A 21,335-nucleotide genomic window follows, 5' to 3' on the forward strand; every position below is an offset into this window, starting at 1 on the left:
TATATCAGCTATTTCTCAGTCCTCTGGTACAGAGATTAATTCCAGAGACAAGTCACATACTTTTGTTAGGAGATCCACAATGTCGGATTTGAGTTTTTAAAGAATTCTTGGGGAGATGCCATCTAGCCCCAGCGATTTGTACATTTTAAATTAACCTATAGGCCCTGAAACATCGTCTTGTCACTTCTGTTTGAGTCGGTTCTTCAGACTCTCTGAAAACATCCATTCAGAAACAAATGCAAAAAAATTGTTCTGGTTTTTTGTAATGTCCCTATCCTTCTTCAGCATTTGCTTCCCACCCCACCCCACCCCCGACTTGTTGCCTAGCAGTCCAACACATCCTTAGCTGATTTTCTTCCGCTTCTATTATATTTTTAAAAATGGTTTGTTGTTAGTCTTCATGTTTATAGTAATATGCTCCTCAAATTCCTGTTTTGCTTGCCTTATTATTGACTTACATTTGTTTTGCCAGAGTTTGTGCTCTTCTTGTTCTCCTCCTTTGGGCAGGACTTCCTCCCCTCCCCACTTGCATTTTATAGATTCCTCAACTCTGCTCATTAATTATATTTGCATCTTCTTGGAAACAATTTAAAACTTTTGAGTACAAGTCTCTCTCAAATCAAAATATTGCATCTGGACTGAAAATATGCCGGGTGGGAGACACAAAAATGTTCCTGAGCCCAGAATGGAACTACTGAGAGCCAACTAAGACATGATGACAACAGTCACATGTCTATCCTGCTCATCTCTAAAGCCAGGAGTGGGAAGTCTGTTTTAACATCAAAAAGGGGTGTGCAGTGAGTGGGGTGAACCCTTCCCTGCGATGAACTGCCTGGACTCCCCCGCCTGCCCCCCCGCCCCACTCCAATCTGGCTCCAGTACTGGAAATGAACAGGCTGGGAGAAAAGTGATTGGGGCAATAGGCCATGAGTAAGTAAGGAGGGAAAAGGTTCACCCACCCAGTTCACTGATATGTCCCTTTTGGTGTTAAAATCAGACTTCTACCACCTATTTTAAATATGAATGGGGCAGATACATGAACAAACTAACATGTCTGCTGCCACTGTCTGATTTGTTCTGCCACTCTGGATAGCCTTTAATCTGATTAGATCTCTACTTTGTTACCACCCCTCTTTCAATACAGATCCTACTCCTCCTTAGCCTCTTTTCCCCAAGTCTAAATAAGCCCAGTTCTTCCAAGCTTCCTTTCATAAACAGAAGAAAAAATCTAATCGCTACATCCTGATTGCAGCACATAATTAAAAGTGACATAGTTCTACAGAATGAGAACAGTTTAGATCATTACTCACCCGCATGATCCATTATATTCAAATTTTCCCTGATTCAATTGCATTGCTAGATCTGTTAAGAGACAAAAATAGTTTAATACTTTATTCCTGAACAACACTGAGCTTGAACAGGCGTTTTAATCTAGGGAAATGAGAGGATCAATTTATCTAGGACAGCCAAATTAATGAAAAATTAAGTCTTTACCTGCTTAGTGCAAATACTTATTCTGAAAGCTAAGGACTTTTCATGTCACTGACAGAAAAAACTGCATTTTAAATGGAAAAGATACTCATGCTATAGAATTCCAACTTCTACAATACCATAAAACTGACAAGAGGATAAGGCATTGACCAGCTTCTCTCTTAGGACTCTTCTCTGTTAAATCAAGGCTTGATTTAACTCTAATCAGGGTCAAACATTCTAATATGTTGAAAAGTCATGAAGTGAATATACACAGTGAAATATGATGGCCACACTGCTACACACATTGTAGTTTCAGGATGAATAAATAATTACAGTTAAAAAAATACTAGTTGCAAAGTTAGCCCATGTGCTTATAGTATTTTTTTAGAAGCCGTCAAGATTTAAGCAAAAAGGAGAGGGGCTTAAAATCTCAACACACAATATTTTCTAATTAGATTTTCTCTTCACTCAACACAACTCAGTTAAATGAACAGGTAATTCACCAAACTGATGTGTGCAGAGTTTAGCATAAATACATTAGCTCTAGGAGAGTACTTGGAAGTTATGATTAGGCAGTAAAATTTCTTAGCAGCTATCATATTTGCAAATATATGCCTTTCAAATTTTCAGTTCTTTCTTCTCCTTATTTTAAGCAAATGTTGTGGTATCACTTTTGGACTGTAGACACAAGGAATCCTGCTGAGCACTGTCATTACCACTCACTCTCCTGTTATAGGAGGTGGGTCGGAAGCCCTTAGCAGGGGCCACTGTATGGCAGTGGATGAAGCCAAAGGGCTTTTAGCTCAGTGCCATGCAAATGTGCAGCTATGGAGTGGAAAGCAGCACCCACCATGGGCCACAGTATAAATGGCTTGCTATCAGGGCCCAGCCAGAACCAAACCCTGGAAAGAGGAGTTGACCTCTGCACTGGCTTCTGGCACTTATCATGAGCCAGCACTAACGACTGTCCTTAAAAGAAAAGCCAGAAAGAAATAGAAGAGGAAGCCCTGCAGAAGGAGCCTGAGATCGTATGGGATCAGATGTCCCGTTATCTAAACGCCAGGCCACACTTTAGACCGTCCCTAATTGCCTCCGGGCCCCCAAGAGCAAACACAGCACTGAATCGGGGCGGACATTCAGAACCTGGCTGCCCAAAGCCTCTCTTCTGATGGATCTACCTGGGAGGAGAAAGAGGAGGTGGTGGCAGCAAGTCAGAAGACAGGCCTAAGATCAGAGCCAAGCTAGTTCCAGGAAGGGGAGGAGCTTCCTGGTTCTATATCAACTCTTCAGCTGCAACTATAACTCTGCTGGCACAACAACTCAACCAGGGAAGCTCCTGGGAGTGTGTCTGCTCCTCCAGCTTACCTTCTGTTCCTGACTCCAACTTGCTTCACTTCCAGTCTTACTCTACAGCAACTCTGTTCAGTGCCTTGCTCTGCCTATCCTGCTCCTGCTATAGATTCAACAACTGGTCGTGGACCCAGCACCTCCACTTTTGCCCTTCTTGCAAAGACTATGGACACTGACAGACAGACTGGGCACTGCCAGTCTCTCAGGGGCAGTATGCCTTCATAGTTCTGAGCTAGCAGCTCCCCCACTCCCCCCTCACAACACCCACTAGGAAGACCCCTCCCCCCAATAGTGATTGAAGTGACTGAAGCAGCTCATGAGTTGCTGCTAGGTTGCATGGCAACTCTCTACACTGGGCCAGTCAGATGGTAAATATGGTGTGCTTGTGTGTGTGTGTGTGCGCACACACACCTACCTGGGTCAAACACAGCCATGTGTAGCCTGTATATTAAAGGAGCATAAAATTGTACATATTGGCACCATTTAAGGCATAAAGGACCCCTTCAGGCAAACACCCATTTGCTAGTGTGAATTATCCTGCTTTATAGAAAACCATTTGACCTCCATATCTACTTGTCTGTCACTACCATTATGGATTATTAGCTATTAGATATCATAGGCAAAACCTCCTCTTTTTGTAAATGTTCCCTGGGCTCTAAATCAACAAAGCATAAATGAAGAGCAGTGTGTTTTTCAGCTTTGCTTCCAAGCATTGTACTCCCTTCTAGCGTTTCCACTTAGGAATGATGCATATTGGTTGCTCCAGAGAAGTGGCTTAAGATGTGTATCATACACCCTCTGTGTATGTATCATAAAGGCTATAACTGGCTAATATATTATATGGCTATAATTATGAGCCTTTACCACAGTGCTAATGAAATGTAAATAGTTGTGCAGGAATTTCTCTGTGTGCTGTTTTATTGCTCTTGATCTTATTGTATGCCTGTTTCAACCCACATTCTCGTATTTATCCATGTGACTGAATCCTCCAATAATGCCAGGAGCAAAAGCTATGGCATCTGCTAGAGAGCTATAGCCCAAGCTGCCTTTTCATGAAATTTAGATTCACTGGACATATCAGCCTACCTGGGGTCTGATAGTTGAGTGAGACCATCTGGCATCCAGCGTTCCAGAAAATTTGAGGCATGTAATTGCTGGAATCCACTCTGCCTCCCTTTGGGTATATCCGACTCATTTGCCGTTTATTATAGCTGTGTTATTTGTTAAGGGAAATGGAATAACCAAGCAACATATAGGCTTAATGATCATTTGCTCACATCTCTCTCTTTATGTTTTCTCTCATGATGCATTTGTCACAGACAATGATTGTGCTGTATTTTATAAAAGGACTATGTATTGTTTAACCACACAGATGCCTCCTCAGTCATAAAAAGACAAAAACACGCCCAACATGCCTCTCCCACTCAAAGGATACTTGACAAACTCAATTGCATGTGTTTTCAAATAACCAAGCCCAACAGACTCATTAAAAGAGGACATATTGTAGTGAATATTGCGTTCTAGAAAGAAAATAGTAAAATCCCTTTGTAAAAATCTGGTTAGTAGTACATCAAATACTACAATGAGTGAAGTTAACTATCTGAACTTTCTTAATATAGGAATATAAATATAATCATTCAGATCTTGGTTAACTTTTCATTTTCTTACCAAGACTTTTTTCTCCCCTAAGCAACTGGAACTCGGATTCATATTGTGTGAAACAATGAATGTCAGGTTATAAACTGGTTTGAAATCTGCAATATTAGTTTTACAGAAATGAATATGTATTATTTCAAACAAAATGTAGTTATTTAGTGCAATCACATTTCATGGAAGAAGGAAAATCAGGCTGATTAAGAGCATCAGTACTACATAAGAATTCTTCTTGATAGGGCTGCGTAGATTAACACACTCCTCGTAATTTGGTGCCTCCATGTGGATAAAGAATGAAATGATATGTCAGGATAAACATGACACAGCCATAAAAGGGGCTTTCTGCTAAGGAACTATAGATGCACAGTTAAGTAGAAATAAAAATGGTTTTTACATTAGTTAAACAAATGTTTACATTACCTTCCGCTACATGGAAACCTTGAAACTTAACAGGCTGAGCATAGTTGATCAATGTTGATAAGTATGGGTGTATATTAGTCGTGGCACCTACATATTTGTAAGAAGCCATCCACGCTTGCTCATCTTCTGCAGTTATTACACCCTGAAAACATATTTAGACAAATATATGCATCAATGGCAGCATTCCCTTTTTTGTCCAAATGGCAATGATTTCAAACAGGATTTGACCAGAATTTCTAGAAGCAAGCACAAATGGGAGATGACACGGCTCACTCTATTATTGATGCATACACATTATGCTTATGTATATTGGTGAAAGTCATTCATGAGTTTGGGTATCAGGACAGATCTATAGTTCCAGAGCATTTTACCATCATAAAGATGGTAAAGCATATTACCATCATAAATTTCTTATTGTATCGCACCTTCAGTGCACATGGTGCTTTAAAGAGTAACATAAGCAAAGCAAGGAAGAGGTCCCTGTCGAGAGCAGCTTGCTATCTAAATTTCTATAGCGTTCAGAGGGAAGAGAGAGGTTAACAAAGAAGGCTAAGGGGACAGGCAAGGGTAAGAAGGGATGAATGTGAGAAATGGAGATAAATATTTTAAAATCTTATGTGCACATGAATAAAAAGACCTTAAGCCAGGGAAGGAGAGCTGGTCTCGTGGTAGCAAGCATGAATTATCCCCTTTGCTAAGCAGGGTCTGCCCTGGTTTGCATCTGAATGGGAGGCTACATGTGAGCACTATAAGATGTTCCCCTTAGGGGATGGGCCCGCTCTGGGTAGAGCATCTGCATGTTTGCATGCAGAAGGTTTCAAGTTTCCTCCCTGGCATCTCCAATATAGGGCTGAAAGAGATTCTTGCCTCAACCGTAGAGAAGCTGCTGCCAGTCTGTGTAGACAATACTGAGCTGGATAGACCAGTGGTCTGACTCGATATATGACAACTTCCTATGTTCCAGGGGTTTTAAATAAATAAATAAATAAATAAATAAATAAATAAATATAACAATAGCCCCTAATAATACATCCCCTAATAATACATTTAATATAATAATAGCCCATTACATTTGCTTCTCTTTCCTAATATAATAGCATAATTTTGCTTTTGAATATCTTGACACTAGATGGACAGCAAAAGGGCATAAGAGGAGTTTGGATCCTATGTAAGAAAAGATCTAACAAGTGCATGATGCTGTTTCTCCAAGGATGACAGATATGGTCCATAAAACAGACTAAAGTTGGTTTAGAAGTCCACATTCTTCTGAGTAAACAAAATATAGAAAGAAAGAACACGCTTTCAAACTTATTATGATTTCCCTTGACATTTCAAGGGAAATAATAAAATATTTGCATTCCTTTTGAAATAACATCAGTGGAGCACAGACATAAAAGTCAAGATCAGCTTTTATTAAGTTGATGTTTGTGGCATAGTGACGATACCAGACCATTTTAGGGCATCATAGATATAAAATCAGAACCCCAGGCTCATTTACACATATAGTTAAAAAAACAGCAGGAAGTCCATGAATAGGCCTGAGAGTATGAAGAGTACTAATGAAAGGGAAAGCATGGAGAGTATGAAAGGGGAAAAGAGGTTCAAGTGAAGCATTTTCAGAAGGAAGCTCAACATGCAAATCTTTCCCCCGCTAAAAGAATAAAAGGAAAGGGCAAAGTAGAAAGAGGATATGAAGAGCTGAGGAGGAAGTCACGAGTGCTTTGTATCACTCTCCAATCAACTGACTATGTAAGCATAGTCATTAGGCTAAGACAAAAGTCATCATGGATGTCTACCTGGCATCCAGCCATTCAGTGCAGTGGGGGAGGGAGTTGGATTTGCTACCCACTACAAAGTCAAGGCCATCATGACAATCGGAAATAAATCCTGAGAAATAGCCAAATAAAGAGAAGGGTTAAATGATGCAAGGTGTTAAGGATGCAGTCTACGAAGCAGCTTTGTTAGATACAGAGAAACAAATCTGAAAACTATAACATATCCCATGGATCACCTTTTTATTGTTTTCTTGTTCAGAATCGTCCACAGCCTAAGAGAAAAAAAATACAGATATTATCACACACTCATAAGGGATGATGAGGGAACATAATGAAGAGAAAACATGGGGCATGTATATTAAATATATCTTTTGTTCTCCTGAACATGTGTGTGTGCATGCACATGAGTTACAGAGGTTATTTAACTAAATTACAGATGCTGTTTAACTTTCAAACCTTCGCAGAACATATGATGGAAAAACACACAGTGATTTACAGTAGGTTGGAAAGGAATGACCATCTGTTCAGAAGAGAATGGGGGAAAGAAGAAAGAAATCAGGACTAACAACACATCTGGGGGTGCAGAATATTGATACTTCGGAATGAAAAACAAGTGGACTGAAGTTGGTTCAACAGCTGCAATTGAGAAAAATATATATATTTTTGTCTGATCAAAAAGGAGTCTGTGCTTGAAATACAGTTCTACATACTAGTCAAGTATATAGGACAGCTACCTGCAATACACCTGACACTAAACTAATAGCAAAATTTAAGGCCTGAAGACATGACCATGGTTAATCAATTGCATAACTGGTCAACAGGGGAGTTGTGTATGATTTGGTTCATTAATGTTTTAAAAGAAAAATCCTAATCTCAATTAGCTGGAACTTGAAGTTCCAGAGGAAGAGAACAGGATCTTATAATTTCTGTAATTAGAAATTCCATTCCAGAGATTTAAAAAACCCTTTAAAGGCATAGTAAGGAAAGCTTATAACTAGTATAGCTACCTGGATCACGATCAGAAAATAGTAAGAAGCAAGGATCTAGAACATCTACAGAAGCAAGCAAAATTAAAAGAAACATTGAATATGAATGTTTCCCTGGGACAAGTAGGATTTGATGTGTTTGCCACCCTATTACATTCTAATGTGTTATAAGAATCATTATTTGGGATGGAAGAGCTCTAGCTATACTGGTCAAGAACAACTGTAGTAACATCTCCTCTTACTGTCCATTTTCAAGATCTCCAAGTGACATCTCAAATTTTCCCTTTCAGATTTTTACCCTCATTTCTTTACAGATATTCATTATGCATGCCGTAAATGGAAGAATTCAGTGTGCACCAAACAAGCAAAACAAGAGAACAGCAGCATTCCAGTCCACCAACAGCAAGCGGCAAAGCTCTCTCTCTGTGACTTTGACCAGATCCACCCCTAGGGGCAGCACATGTGAACAGGAAGTGAGATGTAGCCTACGAAGATATAGTTTTAAAAGATCTGAAACTGATGTGGCTGCAGTCTCTTTCCAGGTATAGCTTCTAATATATCAGGGGGTACTGTCTCTGAATAAACATAATACACTTTCCCTAAAATGTTTGACACTGTCATACATTTAAAATATCAGCAAATCCTCACAGAGGTTCTTAAATGCCTTATACATTTTCTACCTACTATCAGTATGTACTGTGATCTCATTCTCTGGGTAGCGGCTGGTGAGGGTGTCGAGAGGTACCTTTAAGCATCACTCAGAAGGCGCTTACCTCCGCTCCGGCCGCACCTCCGAGCTGCAGCATACCGCCCAGCACTCCCTGCAGCAGGGGATAGGCTCCGCCACTCACCTGGCTTCTGCAGAGCTGATTGCCTGCCGGCGGCCAGGTGAGTGACGGAGCTGATCCCCCACTGCTGGGCAGCGCGCTCATGCTTGAAGCAGCTTGTAGGTGCGCCCAGAGTGGAGGTAAGCACCTTCTAATCTATGCTTAAAGGTACCTCTTGCTGCCTCCCCCAGCAGCACCCTACATGTGCTAATTAAAATGCACGTGACGAGGAAAACCTATCCTACCTTTTTCACATTGTTGGCTACAGATTCTTTTTGGCTCAAGTCATCTGCAGAAAGCTCACTTCCAAATTTGTACTCTGGATGGGCTTCTTCTTCTTGGTCAGCTACACAATGAAGCAAGCCAAAAAGAAATAAGACATTGAGAGACACAACTTGAAAGGGAGGGAGCCAAAGGTTCTGAAAAGGCAATGGGAAAATTTCTCAGCAGTTTACTAGCTTTTAATCAGAAGTCACCTTTCAGAAAGCATAATTTAAAAAGCATGGATTAGTGAAGGGTAGCTATCAAGGCAGTTCAAAAATAGGATCTATGTCTGGCAACTCCTCTTACCTGGACTTATCATAGCCTCTCAGGTGGCAATCGCCCACTAAACTCTCTGCGCATCTAACTGTTAGATGAGAAAGATCCACATGATATCCCACTAGAGGCCATTCAGTTCACTCTCTGTCCTTGCATGCTGCTTGTATCATTGGCAAGGAGCAAATGCTAATGTAGCATCCCCAATAACTGCTCTGTTGGCATTGGAGGTTGGGTCAAGTCTTTAAAGCCTTATCCTATGTGTTTGAGCAGTGGTGTCTCAAAAGACCATGCACAAATCAATTTTTCCTAAACTTCTTCCACATATTCTTGGTATCTGGAGCCCAAACATAAAGATAAAAGCATTTATGCTGGAAGTGGATGATCACCTAAGGATGCTCACATTACTGAACATATATATATCCAGTTAACTATCTCATGCTATGGCTACTACACAAATGAGCATCATGTTCAACTCAGTCATTATAACTGTCAACAGGAAGGAGGGAAAGGGGAAAAATTTAATAACTATCTTACCACTTTCTATCTCTTCTTCAGTATCATCTTCCAAGATGCTAACAGGAGCAGCAGTTTCACCAGCTTCCATCATACTTTTCAAGGTTTCAAGCTGTTCTATTTAAAAGGAACATGCATATACACACACACACACAGAAATATATTTTATACACCAAGATACATTGCAAAGTCATTGAGTTATCATGGCCAGGTGTTCTGGGATGGGTATCATTAAATGTATCTTGTTGCTAAGTAGCAGCAACTGTTGGGACAAGCATCTCCAATTTTGTGTTTCTCTAAGCATCTGCATGCCATACTGTCCTCCCACATAGCAAATGCCTGGAGTAAATCAAAGTAAAACTAAACATTATGGGCATCCAAGTAGTATAACACCTTAGGCTGGATCAAAGGTGCCCTTCAATGTGCAGACAGCATCTTCCACTATGAATATTTATATACCACTCTTCAATCAAAGTTCTCAAAGCGGTTTACATAGAAAAATAAATAAGAATTCTACTCATGACAGGGCTATTTGCAAGAAAAGTGGATCAAAATATTTTTTCTGTTTGCAAAAAAGCTCTTGCAAGTGCTTGAACAAGTATGAGAACTAGCGATTGTTACTGAAATATGGATGTACCCATGAACCTTTCAGTTTTACTGCAACAGCATGGGTCTTCTATGCTATTGCTGGTACCTTGGACTTCAAATAAGGCCCTTTTCAGGTCCTGTTCCCTCTGAATTCTTAACTGGAAGCAGCGGAAACAAGATTTTGGGCCTCAGATATTCAAACTACATGCACTACCACTAGAGTATGGTCTCAGTGTAAAGGCGGAAATGCACAAGAATTGTCAATAATCTGATTAGGCTTTCAGAAAAATGTAACTAAAAATATTCTCCACTCAGTCACTGCAGTTGTAATAGCTGTTTATCTCATGATTGCTTTCCTGATTGGAAAGCTGATAGATTCGAGCCTATTTCTACTTGATGACCAAAAGATAAAAAGATTGTCTCCATGGCCTTTTACATGGGTGGTGGGGAAGCAGGCTCTTACCTGCCTCCTTGCAAACTAACATCAGAAAATTAGATCTTTGTTGTTCATGCACCCAAATGCTAGCCGGGGCGGCAATCGGCAGAGTGCTGGTGCGAGGGGGAAAGCTCACACTTGATCCTTCATGGACTGAGAATGCAATGTGCAAGCAGTGGAAACGCTGCTGTTAGTATTGCAGCCACTCCACGCTGCTGCTTCACCCCATGGTTCGCTGCCGGAAATGGTGGTGGGCCAGTAGGGAGGAGCAAATTTCAATGATTTGTTCTGGCCACAAAATATGTTCCAGTGGGGAACCTCTCCACAGAGTGGATGCATCTTCCTGGCACACCTGTGCTCAATTGCTCTGGATGTCAGCTAATGTCCTTAAATAGCACTTTACTTACTTTTTTCCACTTCTGGTTTCAACCTTTTGTTTTTAATAAGGATCTTTCTTTTAAGGTCATTTGGGGAAGGCAAGGGTCTTCCTGGCTCGAGCTGCAACCATATAAAGAGGCATAATTAGAAACAGTTTAGGCATACATATATTTAGGATTGATATTATTGTCTTGTGCTGCTCACTTCCAGCACTCTTCACTCACCATGGTTATATATGGCAGTTATGCCAAACAGAATGGCAAATCTGATTAGTATCAGAAGAATGCAAGACTCTAGAAGGAGCATTTCATGCAGATAAATTAAAGAAGAAAGATGAGCAGAAGCACTGGAGTTCAAGGCCAGTACATAAGGACTTCACAATGTGTACTCTTCAAAGATCCATGTCTAAGAATGCACATATCTCTTGACACCAAATCTATTAAATTTTTAATCTAAAAAAAATATTGTTTAGAATATTTTGGTAGTGGCCCGGTTTGGACGCAGCTTCTCCCAACAGATTACTCTGTTGTGGAGCAGGTTAGGGGAAGTGGACAGTGGGGTGGAGTGGCTGTGGTCCACAGGAATACCATCTGCCTTTACCAGGGCCCCTGTGTGACAGCTGACCTATATTGAGTGTGTATTTCTGAGGCTGGGAATTAGGGATAGATTAGGGATTCAGTTGGTGTACCGTCCACCCTGCTGCCCAACTGACTCAACTGAGCTGGTCTCATAGTTGGTGTTTAAGTCTCCCAGGCTTCTAGTGTTGGGGGACTTCAATATCCACTTTGGGGCTGGCTTGTCTGGTCAGCTCAGGAGTTCAAACTATAAAACCATGAAAGCCATGGAAACAATTAAAGCAATGAAAACTATGGACCTATTCCATTAGTTTCAGGACCAACTCACGTTGCCATCCAGACATTCAATTTGGTATTTTGTTCAGATGGGGGGGGGTGTTCCATGGGTGGTAGATCCTGTGGTATCCCCTTTGTCATGGATGGACCACTACTTGGTTAAGGCTGGTTTCAAAATCACAACCCACCCCTGCAAGGGTGGTGGACCTATTAGGATGGTCCATCCAAAAAGGCTGCTGGATCCAGTAGGATTCCAAAAAGTCTTGGAGAGTTTTAGTGTTGGTGCTGCCAGTGATTCTGTTGATGCCCTGTTGGGAACTTGGAATAGGGAACTCACCATGGCAGTAGACATGATCACACCTAAGCATTCATTTCAACCCTTTCAAAGTGGTCCCTTGCGATACACAGAGGAGTTATGGGGGCTGAAGCACCAAGGTAGGCGACTGGGATGCAACTGGAGGAGAACTCAGCTCAAATTTGACAGGACACACCATAGAGCCCATTTGAAGGTTTATTAGGCAGAGGTGAACGAGGCAATGGTTAAGCTTCTTCTTAAGAATCTTTCCCTGGATTCCTCAGCAATGGATAGTTACAGACTAGTCTCTGATCTGTAGGAGGTTGGAATCTGAGGGATGAGTTAGATCTTCCTGTGCTGGATTGGGTTACACTCGCCCAGAAGGAACAGGTATGCAGTTTGTGAATGCTCTAGGATACAGGCCTCACCCTGGTCTCTCAGGTGGAGGCTATGGCCAGGAGCACCTTCCATCAGCTTTGGCTGATTCGACAGCTGCATCCATTCTTTGAAGAGAATGAACTCAAAACAGAGGTGTATCAGCTGGTAACTTCCAGGCTTGACTCTTGTTATGTGCTCTACATGGAGCTGCCTTTGAATGTAGTTTGGATACTTCAGTTAGTTCAGAATGCGGCAGCCAGATTGGTCTCTGGGGTAACTTGGAGAGACTATATTATGCTTGTACTTAAACAGTTGCATTGGCTGCCGATACATTTCTGGGCAAAATACAAAAAGCTAGTTATTACCTTTAAAGCCTGAATGGCTTAGGTCCGGGTTATCTTAGAGAGTGCCTCCTTCTGCACGATCCCCACTGCACGTTAAGATCAGCTGGGGAGGTCTGCCTCCAGTTGCCACTGGTATGTCTGGTGGCAACTTTGAACCAGGCCTTCACTGTAGCTGCTCCAGGGCTGGGTGTGGACAAAACCGGCTTGCCTGGTACGGATTTGTCCCCTCAAACAGACACATACCCCCGGCTCAGGTTTGGGGGTTCTAAAGTAGGGGATATATATATATATATATATATATATATATATATATATATATATATATATATTCACTGCCTCTGGTGGGTGGGGTGGGGTGCTGCCAAGGCTGCTGGGGAGGTGTGTGTCCTCTGGCAGTCTGGCAGTTCCCACTCCCCCACCGGCCTCTCCCCAGTCTCAAATGATCCAGTTCGGGCCATTTTCAGCCTGTTCCAGGCCTCTCTACATTGGCGGGAGCCATTTTGGAGGCCACTGTGCATACTCACTGGCCGTATGCATGACCGAGTTGACCAAAATGGCTGCCGCCAGCACAGAAAGCTTGGAATGGGCTAAAAACAACCCAAACCAGGCCATTTGAGACCACGGGGGAGGCAGGCAGGGGGAGGGGGAACCACTGAAGACTCCCTCCCCTCCATGGCAGCACTCCCAGGAAGCACTGAGTGTTAAACTATTATTTCTACTTTAGAACCCCTGAACTGGCCCTGAGCCAGCAGAGCGGGTTTGGCTTGACCTTGAGCTGGACCAGTTCAATGGCGAACTGGCTCAACGTCAGCCGGTTCACATATTCCCAACTCCCATCAGAAATTCATGGTTTCAGATTGTTGTTGGCCTTCAAGAGGAACCAAAAAAGTATTTGTTTGGTCTCGCCTTCCAGGGATTTAAAATTGCTTTTAAATGTTTCTGTTTTAAATGGTTTTTGTTTCTGTTTCTAAACTGTTTCTAAGTTTTATTCTTATAAATGGATTGCTTTAAATGATTTTGTGTTAGTTTTTGTTCTGTTGTGCACCGCCCACAGCCTTTGGATGGGTAACTATAAAAATGTAAATAAATAAATAAATAGAAGGATTGTTTGGAAGATACCTACTGGATATGTTTCTAGGGGTTGCTTTAATAGAAGATCTCCAAAAATATCTTCACAGTATTTTGACATTTTATATTGTTGATATTTGCTGGAAAACAATATATTAAACAGGCATTGTTATGAATCAAAACATAGTAGAGTATGGAATCTATTATATCTACTATACTGTGTGCTTATTATGTAACTGGCAGCTGTATCAAAATAGCTTAACTGTGTACATAAACCTAAACACTACCCTAAAAACTAAAGGTACAGGGGAAATGATTTAAAACAATTTATGAGAAAGTGACTTTCAAGTGTATTAGTGTACTAACCCTAACCGTGTTTAAATTCCAATATGCTATAGCAACCTAAATCTGACCTTTACAAATGAAAGCAAATACTCACAGTAACCTCAAATTTAATTTAGCCCAATGACCTTGGAATACTATTATCAACAACAGTTGCCCTACTTAGGATTTGCCACAGAGAGGATTTCTCTTTCATCTTACCACTGAAATATGCAAGAGGAATGATCCTTCATAAAGTACCTGCAGTGATTTTCAAATGACAGGATGACAGGATACTCAGATGTTACAAATGCAGTTTCCCTAATGGCTTGAATCACATCCTTTAAAAGAGCAGAGAAAAGGTTATATATGAAAACCAATTCAAGACTATATTAAACAATATGATAGATGTCAAATTAAAAAAGAAAAACATGCTGAAAGAGAAGCATATTCATCTTTTCAATTTCATACCCCATCACTAAACTAGAATATTGCCCAAAGTTCTCCTTGGAGACAAAGGGTATTACTGTTGTGGACAGCCAGAATGAACACCACTAGTGCTTTGATCCCTATTGGTCAACCAGTTGATTACAAAAACACTGCTAATGGCAGGATTTGTACAAAGTAAATCCCATACTTTTTCTTAATAAGCAAAAAGGACCTCCAACCTAACAGAACTAAGAACTAATAATAAATGATAAGCCAAAAGGACCTCCAACCTAACAGAACGAATAACTAATAACATAACTTAATTTGCATTGCTTCCCCATAACAACTGTTAGGAACATAGGAAGCTGCCATATACTGAGTCAGACGATTGGTCTAACTAGCTCAATGTTGTCTTCACAGACTGGTAGCAGCTTCTCCAAGGTTTCAGGCAGGAATCTCTCTCAGCCCTTATCTTGGAGATGTCAGGGAGCGAACTTGAAACCTTCTGCTCTTCCCAGAGCAGCTCCATCCCCTGAGGGGAATATCTTCCAGTGCTCACACTTCTAGTCTCCCATTCATATGCAATCAGGGCAGACCCTGCTTAGCTAAGGGGACAAGTCATGCTTGATACCACAAGAGCAGCACTGGGCAGCTCAGAGTAAAACAATAGCACAGTTCTAGAACTAAAATTATTCTGTATTCTGCAGATCTGAAAAGGACCCAAATATATGCTGCCACACAATTACAGGCCATGGGTAGATTTGATTTAAACTTGAATCTGATCAGATTTGATTTGAGTTTGGCACTGTCCAATGACAGTCAAAATGAACAGAAGAAATGAAGACGTATAATGAATCCTCATAGGGATTCATTGAGGAAAAGTTATTATACACCAAAGAATCAAAACACTTGAAAAATAGTGACTACACAGTTTGCCCCATAACTCCACTTCTACAAGGGCTAGATCTTAGCTTTTCTAAAAAAAGAAAGCTGGGAATCTGGGGGAATTAATAGGAGGAACCCAAATCTCGTATTTATTCGAATCAAATCTGGCGTGATTTGATTCGAGCTCGAATTTGGCCAGGAGTGTTTGGGCAGATTCATTGTGAGCTCGAATCACCCGAATCTACCAGATTTGCGTCAAATCTATTTGAATCCGAATTGATTCACACATCCCTACTCAATTTGTAGCAAACCAGAAAGAGGACTGGTACTAGTATATCTATGGTTCAGCCTTTTACCTTGAAAAGAATGTCTGTACACATTGCCTTTCCATGTGTAATTATTGGTTCTTGGTCTTCACCTTTTCCATCCCAGCAATCAAGTTCGACACACCTAGGAGTCAAAGTGAAGAATTACAGAATATCATTTTGGTTGCTAAAGTAATTCTGCATAAAGGTTCAAAACCAATAGAACACCTTTCATGTGATGTGGCTTACAATAGTTACACTGAAATGCATTCTGTGTGCATACATCATTTGAATTTCCTACTATGCCTTCTCTACAAGCATATGAATATAAATTATACCCAGATGAATTCAGATTATCTTAGATATAGTTACACAAATGCCTCTGAAATGCACATTGTTCCAGTATAATTTACATTTCCCTTTGATCTTTGTGTGTGGTTAAAAGCAACAGCAATAATTATTAACCCCTCCCACAGATTTCCATGCCTTGCAATTTCTTTGAAGGAACTATTGCAAATTTCCCCAACAATTCTTTTGATTCGTTCAATATTTTGCCAAGTGTTTGTCATGTGTCTCTATATAATTGCATGTAGAATGCACTGGATACATTTAAATTGTCTTACAGTGTAGGCTTTCTCTAAAATATTCACTTAAACCACCATCTTGCATGCCTAACCTGCATCCAGCTAAGAGGACTTGTCTATACATCTCCACCGATGACTTTCCACCAAACTGTCTTCCTGTGAGATATGTATTGTGGGAGGAGCTAATGAAGTAGTGAGCCAAAGGATGCTCCATTTCTTGGTATAATTCTAAACGGTCTAAAAATACGGGTGCATTCTCATCTGACATCAAGTACCGACAAAATCCATCACTTGACATGAGACCTGAAAGAACGAAAATGTAGAATTATGGCTTTATGTATTTCTGCAGGGGGGGGGGCACTCTCTGCAGCTAAAAACCATGCGGCATCCCAAAGGGATGAATTTGAAAAGCAGATTATTCTTTCTGCGGGTATATGAAGTGTGCTTCCATCTATCTATAGTGTTAATGGTACTGAAGCCAGGTGGTTAAAATGAACTGGGGCATCTCCAGTGGGACTATCACAGCCACACCAGTTTGATGACTCAGTGCAGGCCCAGGAAGTACGAGTTTCTAAGACTTTCCCTCAAGAATGGGAGATTAGCTTGATCACTGGAATATCTCAAAGATGCTGGACTTCTTGGGACAGTCGACAGTGCTTTTGTGTCTGTAGGAAACCAGGAATGGAAGAAATTATTCCTTCTAAATCTGGGAGAACTCCACCATACATCAACACCCTTAAGTGCTCTTTCTCCAGACCCTGACCAAGATTTGCTGTCTCTCCCCGCTTACCCCACAAGATTCATGCTGGATGCCTCTATTTGGGGACCTGGGCTTCTGATCTCAAGAACTAGGTGATGCACAGATAGGTCAAAAAGGACTGAAGGACTCCCTCCACCAACCCACTCATACTTCTTGTTTGGGTGGAAATGAAAGTGCCTTATATTTACATCCACTGAGTTTCCAGTAGGTTGCCAAAACACTTTAGCCTGTCCCCATAAGGGGCATATTGTAAAGCCCTTTTGATCTAGAATTCACCCTCATTGCACCCTCATCCACTGTGCCTTGCCAGCACAATGGTATCTAGCATTCAGACATCCATCTACATGGCACCAAAAGAGGTTCCTGACCAGAAGACAACAAAGATCTGTATGTCTTCAGATCTTTGCAATCGTTAGGAAGATCTACAAGTTGGATGCCAGTTCTGCTCTGTAGTGATTCTGGAGTACATTCTGTCAGTCAGAGAAGCCCTCTGGAGGACAGCAACATGTGTTTTCCTTGGGGATTCAAAAGTCTTCCAGAATCCACTAAAGTACGTTTATATCCAGTAAGAAAATAAGTATTGCATATACTTCTATCCCTTCCTTCCATTATTTCAAACATTTTTTTACATCTGTGTTCACAGCATCTGCTTACCTTTGTTTTTTAAATCATCATCTGGCTCATATGTCTCAATTATCTGCATTGCTCTTTTAGGATCATAGAATGGAAATAAGATCTCGTTCAACCGAGGATCTCGTTGATGCTAAGGTTAGAGAAAAACTGCATTTAGAGAGAAAACTACTATATATCTTTGTTTCTAAAATGGTTTTATCAGTGCTGACAGACAGGAATGGAGTGCGGGGACTGATTTTGAAACTGCAACTATATTTTATATGGAAACTCATCTACTTCTTTCATTTTTAATAAACAACATTCTGTAGGTAAACACTCATCAAAACATCCAGTATGAATACATGTGTCCTATTATTGTTCATACACAGAAAACTAATGCATTCAGTGTATAACAACACACATCACTTTTGTCACAATTCAAAACTGATATCTAGTTGAGATTAGATTATCTCTGAATGTTCCATATATTATCTTTCAAACATACTACAATTTAAATCTAAAATGGAAACATATAAGGAAATAATTTTGGGGAAAGTGATCATGTGATGGGCTGTTATATCTGTGGGAAAGATACAAAAAAGACCTGATACCTATAGCTTCACAGACTCTCTCAGTAATTGTTATAAAAGCTTCTCAGTAGTGATAATGGTGAGCAATTTTACCACTTGGGAAAATACCAACTTAACTAGGCTGTGTGATTTGTTGAAGTGAAAACTGGTTTGTTTCACATAATGAAGTGTGAGGTAGTTAATCTCTTTTGGGTTATCGGTGTCAAAATGCAAAGATAACATGATATAGAAGAGAATTAACCAAGTCTGAAAGTTTAAGTTTAACCCACATAAATGACTTTATAGATTTGTTACATTCTGCTGAAGTCATCTAATGAAATGATAATAATAAGGAACAAAATGGGATAGCAACTTGCAAATTAATATTCTAGAGGATGATCAGAATTGTATAAATAAAACTAGCCATTCTGAAATCCTAAATGTGAATTTGACAGAGAATTTCTAACAAAATTTCTACTAGTTTGTACAGTGTATCACACAACAGTGAGATTTTTTTAAAATGTAGAGAACTATTAACAGTAAGAAGAGCAAGACACTGTGGGTACAATTCTGGCTATGCAGTAAAACCTTCCCACAGTAGCCTTTCAAGCCTTGCATCCCTAAAAAGTCACACCAAGGACCGCCCCCCCATGGAATGGCATCTGAAGTGGTGTGGTTCCCACTCTTGCATGAGTGGAAATGCTTCCCAATCTTGGAAGGGACTCCTTCAATCCAAGCTTAAGTATTGGTGAGATGAAACTGTGAAACCAACTTCATATATGTATATGGTGAAAGCTATAAAGAAATATTCATTAGCTATCACCAGAATTATATAAGAATTAAGAATGATTAATTAGCTGGAGCACCACTTGTGGTTTTACTACATATTAGAAATTGTGTAAAAGGTATGTAAAAAGTATGGATGCTTTGTGGATAATACATAAAAGTACCGTATATGCTAAAATGGTACTATGTGTATGTATTTTGTGCTCTAAATAATAAAATGAATAAATCTGCACTCCAAAATCCTCTGTACAACCTGACCCTATGCATGTTTACTCAGAAGTCAGTTCCACCGAGTTCAACAGGGCTTTCTTCCATGAATGTGTGCATAGCATTCCAGCCTTATTTTCATTCTAGTGAGCAACATGTAAAGTGCATGATGATATCTGGCATAAAACAGTGTTGTGATCTCAGGAAATCAGATACTACTTCAAGTTCCTACAGTTGGAGGGCTGGAAGTGATTTTGAAGTCACATAGTGCAAGATGGCAAAATATTGTACAGTATAACCAAATATCCCTATAAGATTAGCTCACAGTCACACCAACAATTTATGAAGGACTTCAAATTAATGCTAATAGATTTCACAAAATGTAAGATTTTTTACTTTGTCATGTTGGATTAGAGCTGCACATTGTCTGCCTGATTCTCCATTTAAAAAAAGAGAACGGAACATGTTTCCATTGTATAAATGACATGTAAGCAGATGCAAGCAAAATAAATCTATGATGATGGTAAAAATCTTTCTACCTAGTAAGTGCCCAGTTCTGAACTTTAGAGTTTCATAAAGGGAATGCAGACTGCCACATGTTGCAGAGGAACAATTTTGGAGCGGTCAGTCTTTTCAAAGGCACCAAGGAAAATTTGTTATAACACTTAAATATTTTGGCATTCTATTCATGTTAAGCAATATACCACGAAAAAGCAAAGAAATTGGCTGTCCTATTTTAGTCAAAACATTTGTTCTGCAAAAATTAGTAATCAAAACAATGACAACCAACGCCAAATCAAAACATGCAACCAAGAAAGCATCATCTCTTAATCAAGGCTACATTAGACATATAGTTTAGTTCACTATATATTGCCTTCCTGGACAGCTAAGTTAAAGCTGATGAAAGATGAAGGCAGCTGGATGCAGGCTGCCACTTAATAAGTAGTATCATTTAAAAACAGAATATTAGCATGCAGGTGCACAGCCCAGTGACAAATGTACACTTCGTATGAGCAGTGGAAAGCGTTGCACAATCAGTTCCAATATATTGTTTCAAACAACTGAGGAACAAAGAGGGGCAGTTCCAGGACAGAACAATGCCCCCTGCTCCACTGCACTACACACCCCTGCATATAACTAGGAATAGGAAAGAAGTGATGCAGGGAAACAGAAGCAGGATGGCAAGAAAGAAAACGTCAGTACTTGCAGACAAGTGTAGTTCTTGAGGAGTATGGTGATCTTTTTGTTCTCATTATCATTCATCTCAAGCTTTTAGTCTCCTACACTATTCATTCGAAAATTGATTTCATTACAGCAGCCCTGTTGGATCAAAGGTTCATCTAATCTAACATCCTGTTTTCAACAGGAGTCAGCCAGATCCTTCCAGAACAAGCTCTTTTGTCCCCGACTATCTACTTCTCCTTGGATGTTGTCCTTCATAATGATCAACCAGTCTCCAATTCTGCATTACTGAGCATGGTGCTCAAGAGAATGGTGGTGACCCAACTCCAATCTTTCCTGTATGAATGAAATCAATCACCTTGATCCATTTCAATCTAAATTCCAATCTGGATGAGACTAAGACTGCCTTGGTCTGCCTGGTGGATGATCTACATTAGGAATTGGAAGGGAATGCATTCTGGTTGGTTCTGCCAAACATTTGAGCAGCTTTTAATACCATTGACTACAGCATCATTCTCGACTACCTAACTAGGATGGGGTTGGGACACACTGAGTTAAGGTGACACAGGTTCTTCTCTGGATGCTAGGTTCCTGAAGGTGGAATCTGGAGAACTATTGTTCAACCTCTTGGCCTCTGATGCCTCACAGCATTGTCTCTCATCTCTGATGCTGTTCAACGTCTGCATGAAATTGCTGAGGAAAGTTGTCAAGGGATTTGGACAAATTTTGCATGGCAAAAACATCCAGTTGCACGCAAATGAGACCCAACTCCACCTCTCATTTCCATCTGATTCCATGGAAATAGTAAACCTGATGTGGA

At 40.4% G+C, this 21,335-nt stretch overlaps 1 protein-coding gene across 19 annotated transcripts in view; it reads right to left on the minus strand.

Annotated features, from left to right (window-relative positions):
- Positions 1-21,335, minus strand: part of PLCB4 (phospholipase C beta 4) — a 280,151-nt gene that overhangs the window by 53,583 nt on the left and 205,233 nt on the right. For all 19 annotated transcript variants that reach the window (XM_053284717.1, XM_053284727.1, XM_053284735.1 and 16 more), the window contains 13 exons: positions 17,814-17,922; positions 16,492-16,702; positions 15,867-15,960; positions 14,458-14,537; positions 13,931-14,015; positions 10,969-11,059; positions 9,559-9,654; positions 8,730-8,830; positions 6,908-6,943; positions 4,897-5,038; positions 4,259-4,343; positions 3,910-4,034; positions 1,311-1,362 (listed from right to left, as the gene is read on the minus strand). In XM_053284717.1, coding sequence (XP_053140692.1) covers positions 1,311-1,362; positions 3,910-4,034; positions 4,259-4,343; positions 4,897-5,038; positions 6,908-6,943; positions 8,730-8,830; positions 9,559-9,654; positions 10,969-11,059; positions 13,931-14,015; positions 14,458-14,537; positions 15,867-15,960; positions 16,492-16,702; positions 17,814-17,922 — 1,307 coding nt within the window. The remainder of the gene's footprint in view (positions 1-1,310; positions 1,363-3,909; positions 4,035-4,258; positions 4,344-4,896; positions 5,039-6,907; positions 6,944-8,729; positions 8,831-9,558; positions 9,655-10,968; positions 11,060-13,930; positions 14,016-14,457; positions 14,538-15,866; positions 15,961-16,491; positions 16,703-17,813; positions 17,923-21,335) is intronic.

This window comes from Hemicordylus capensis, chromosome 1, assembly GCF_027244095.1.
Source record: "Hemicordylus capensis ecotype Gifberg chromosome 1, rHemCap1.1.pri, whole genome shotgun sequence".
NCBI classification, from domain to species: Eukaryota; Metazoa; Chordata; class Lepidosauria; order Squamata; family Cordylidae; genus Hemicordylus; species Hemicordylus capensis.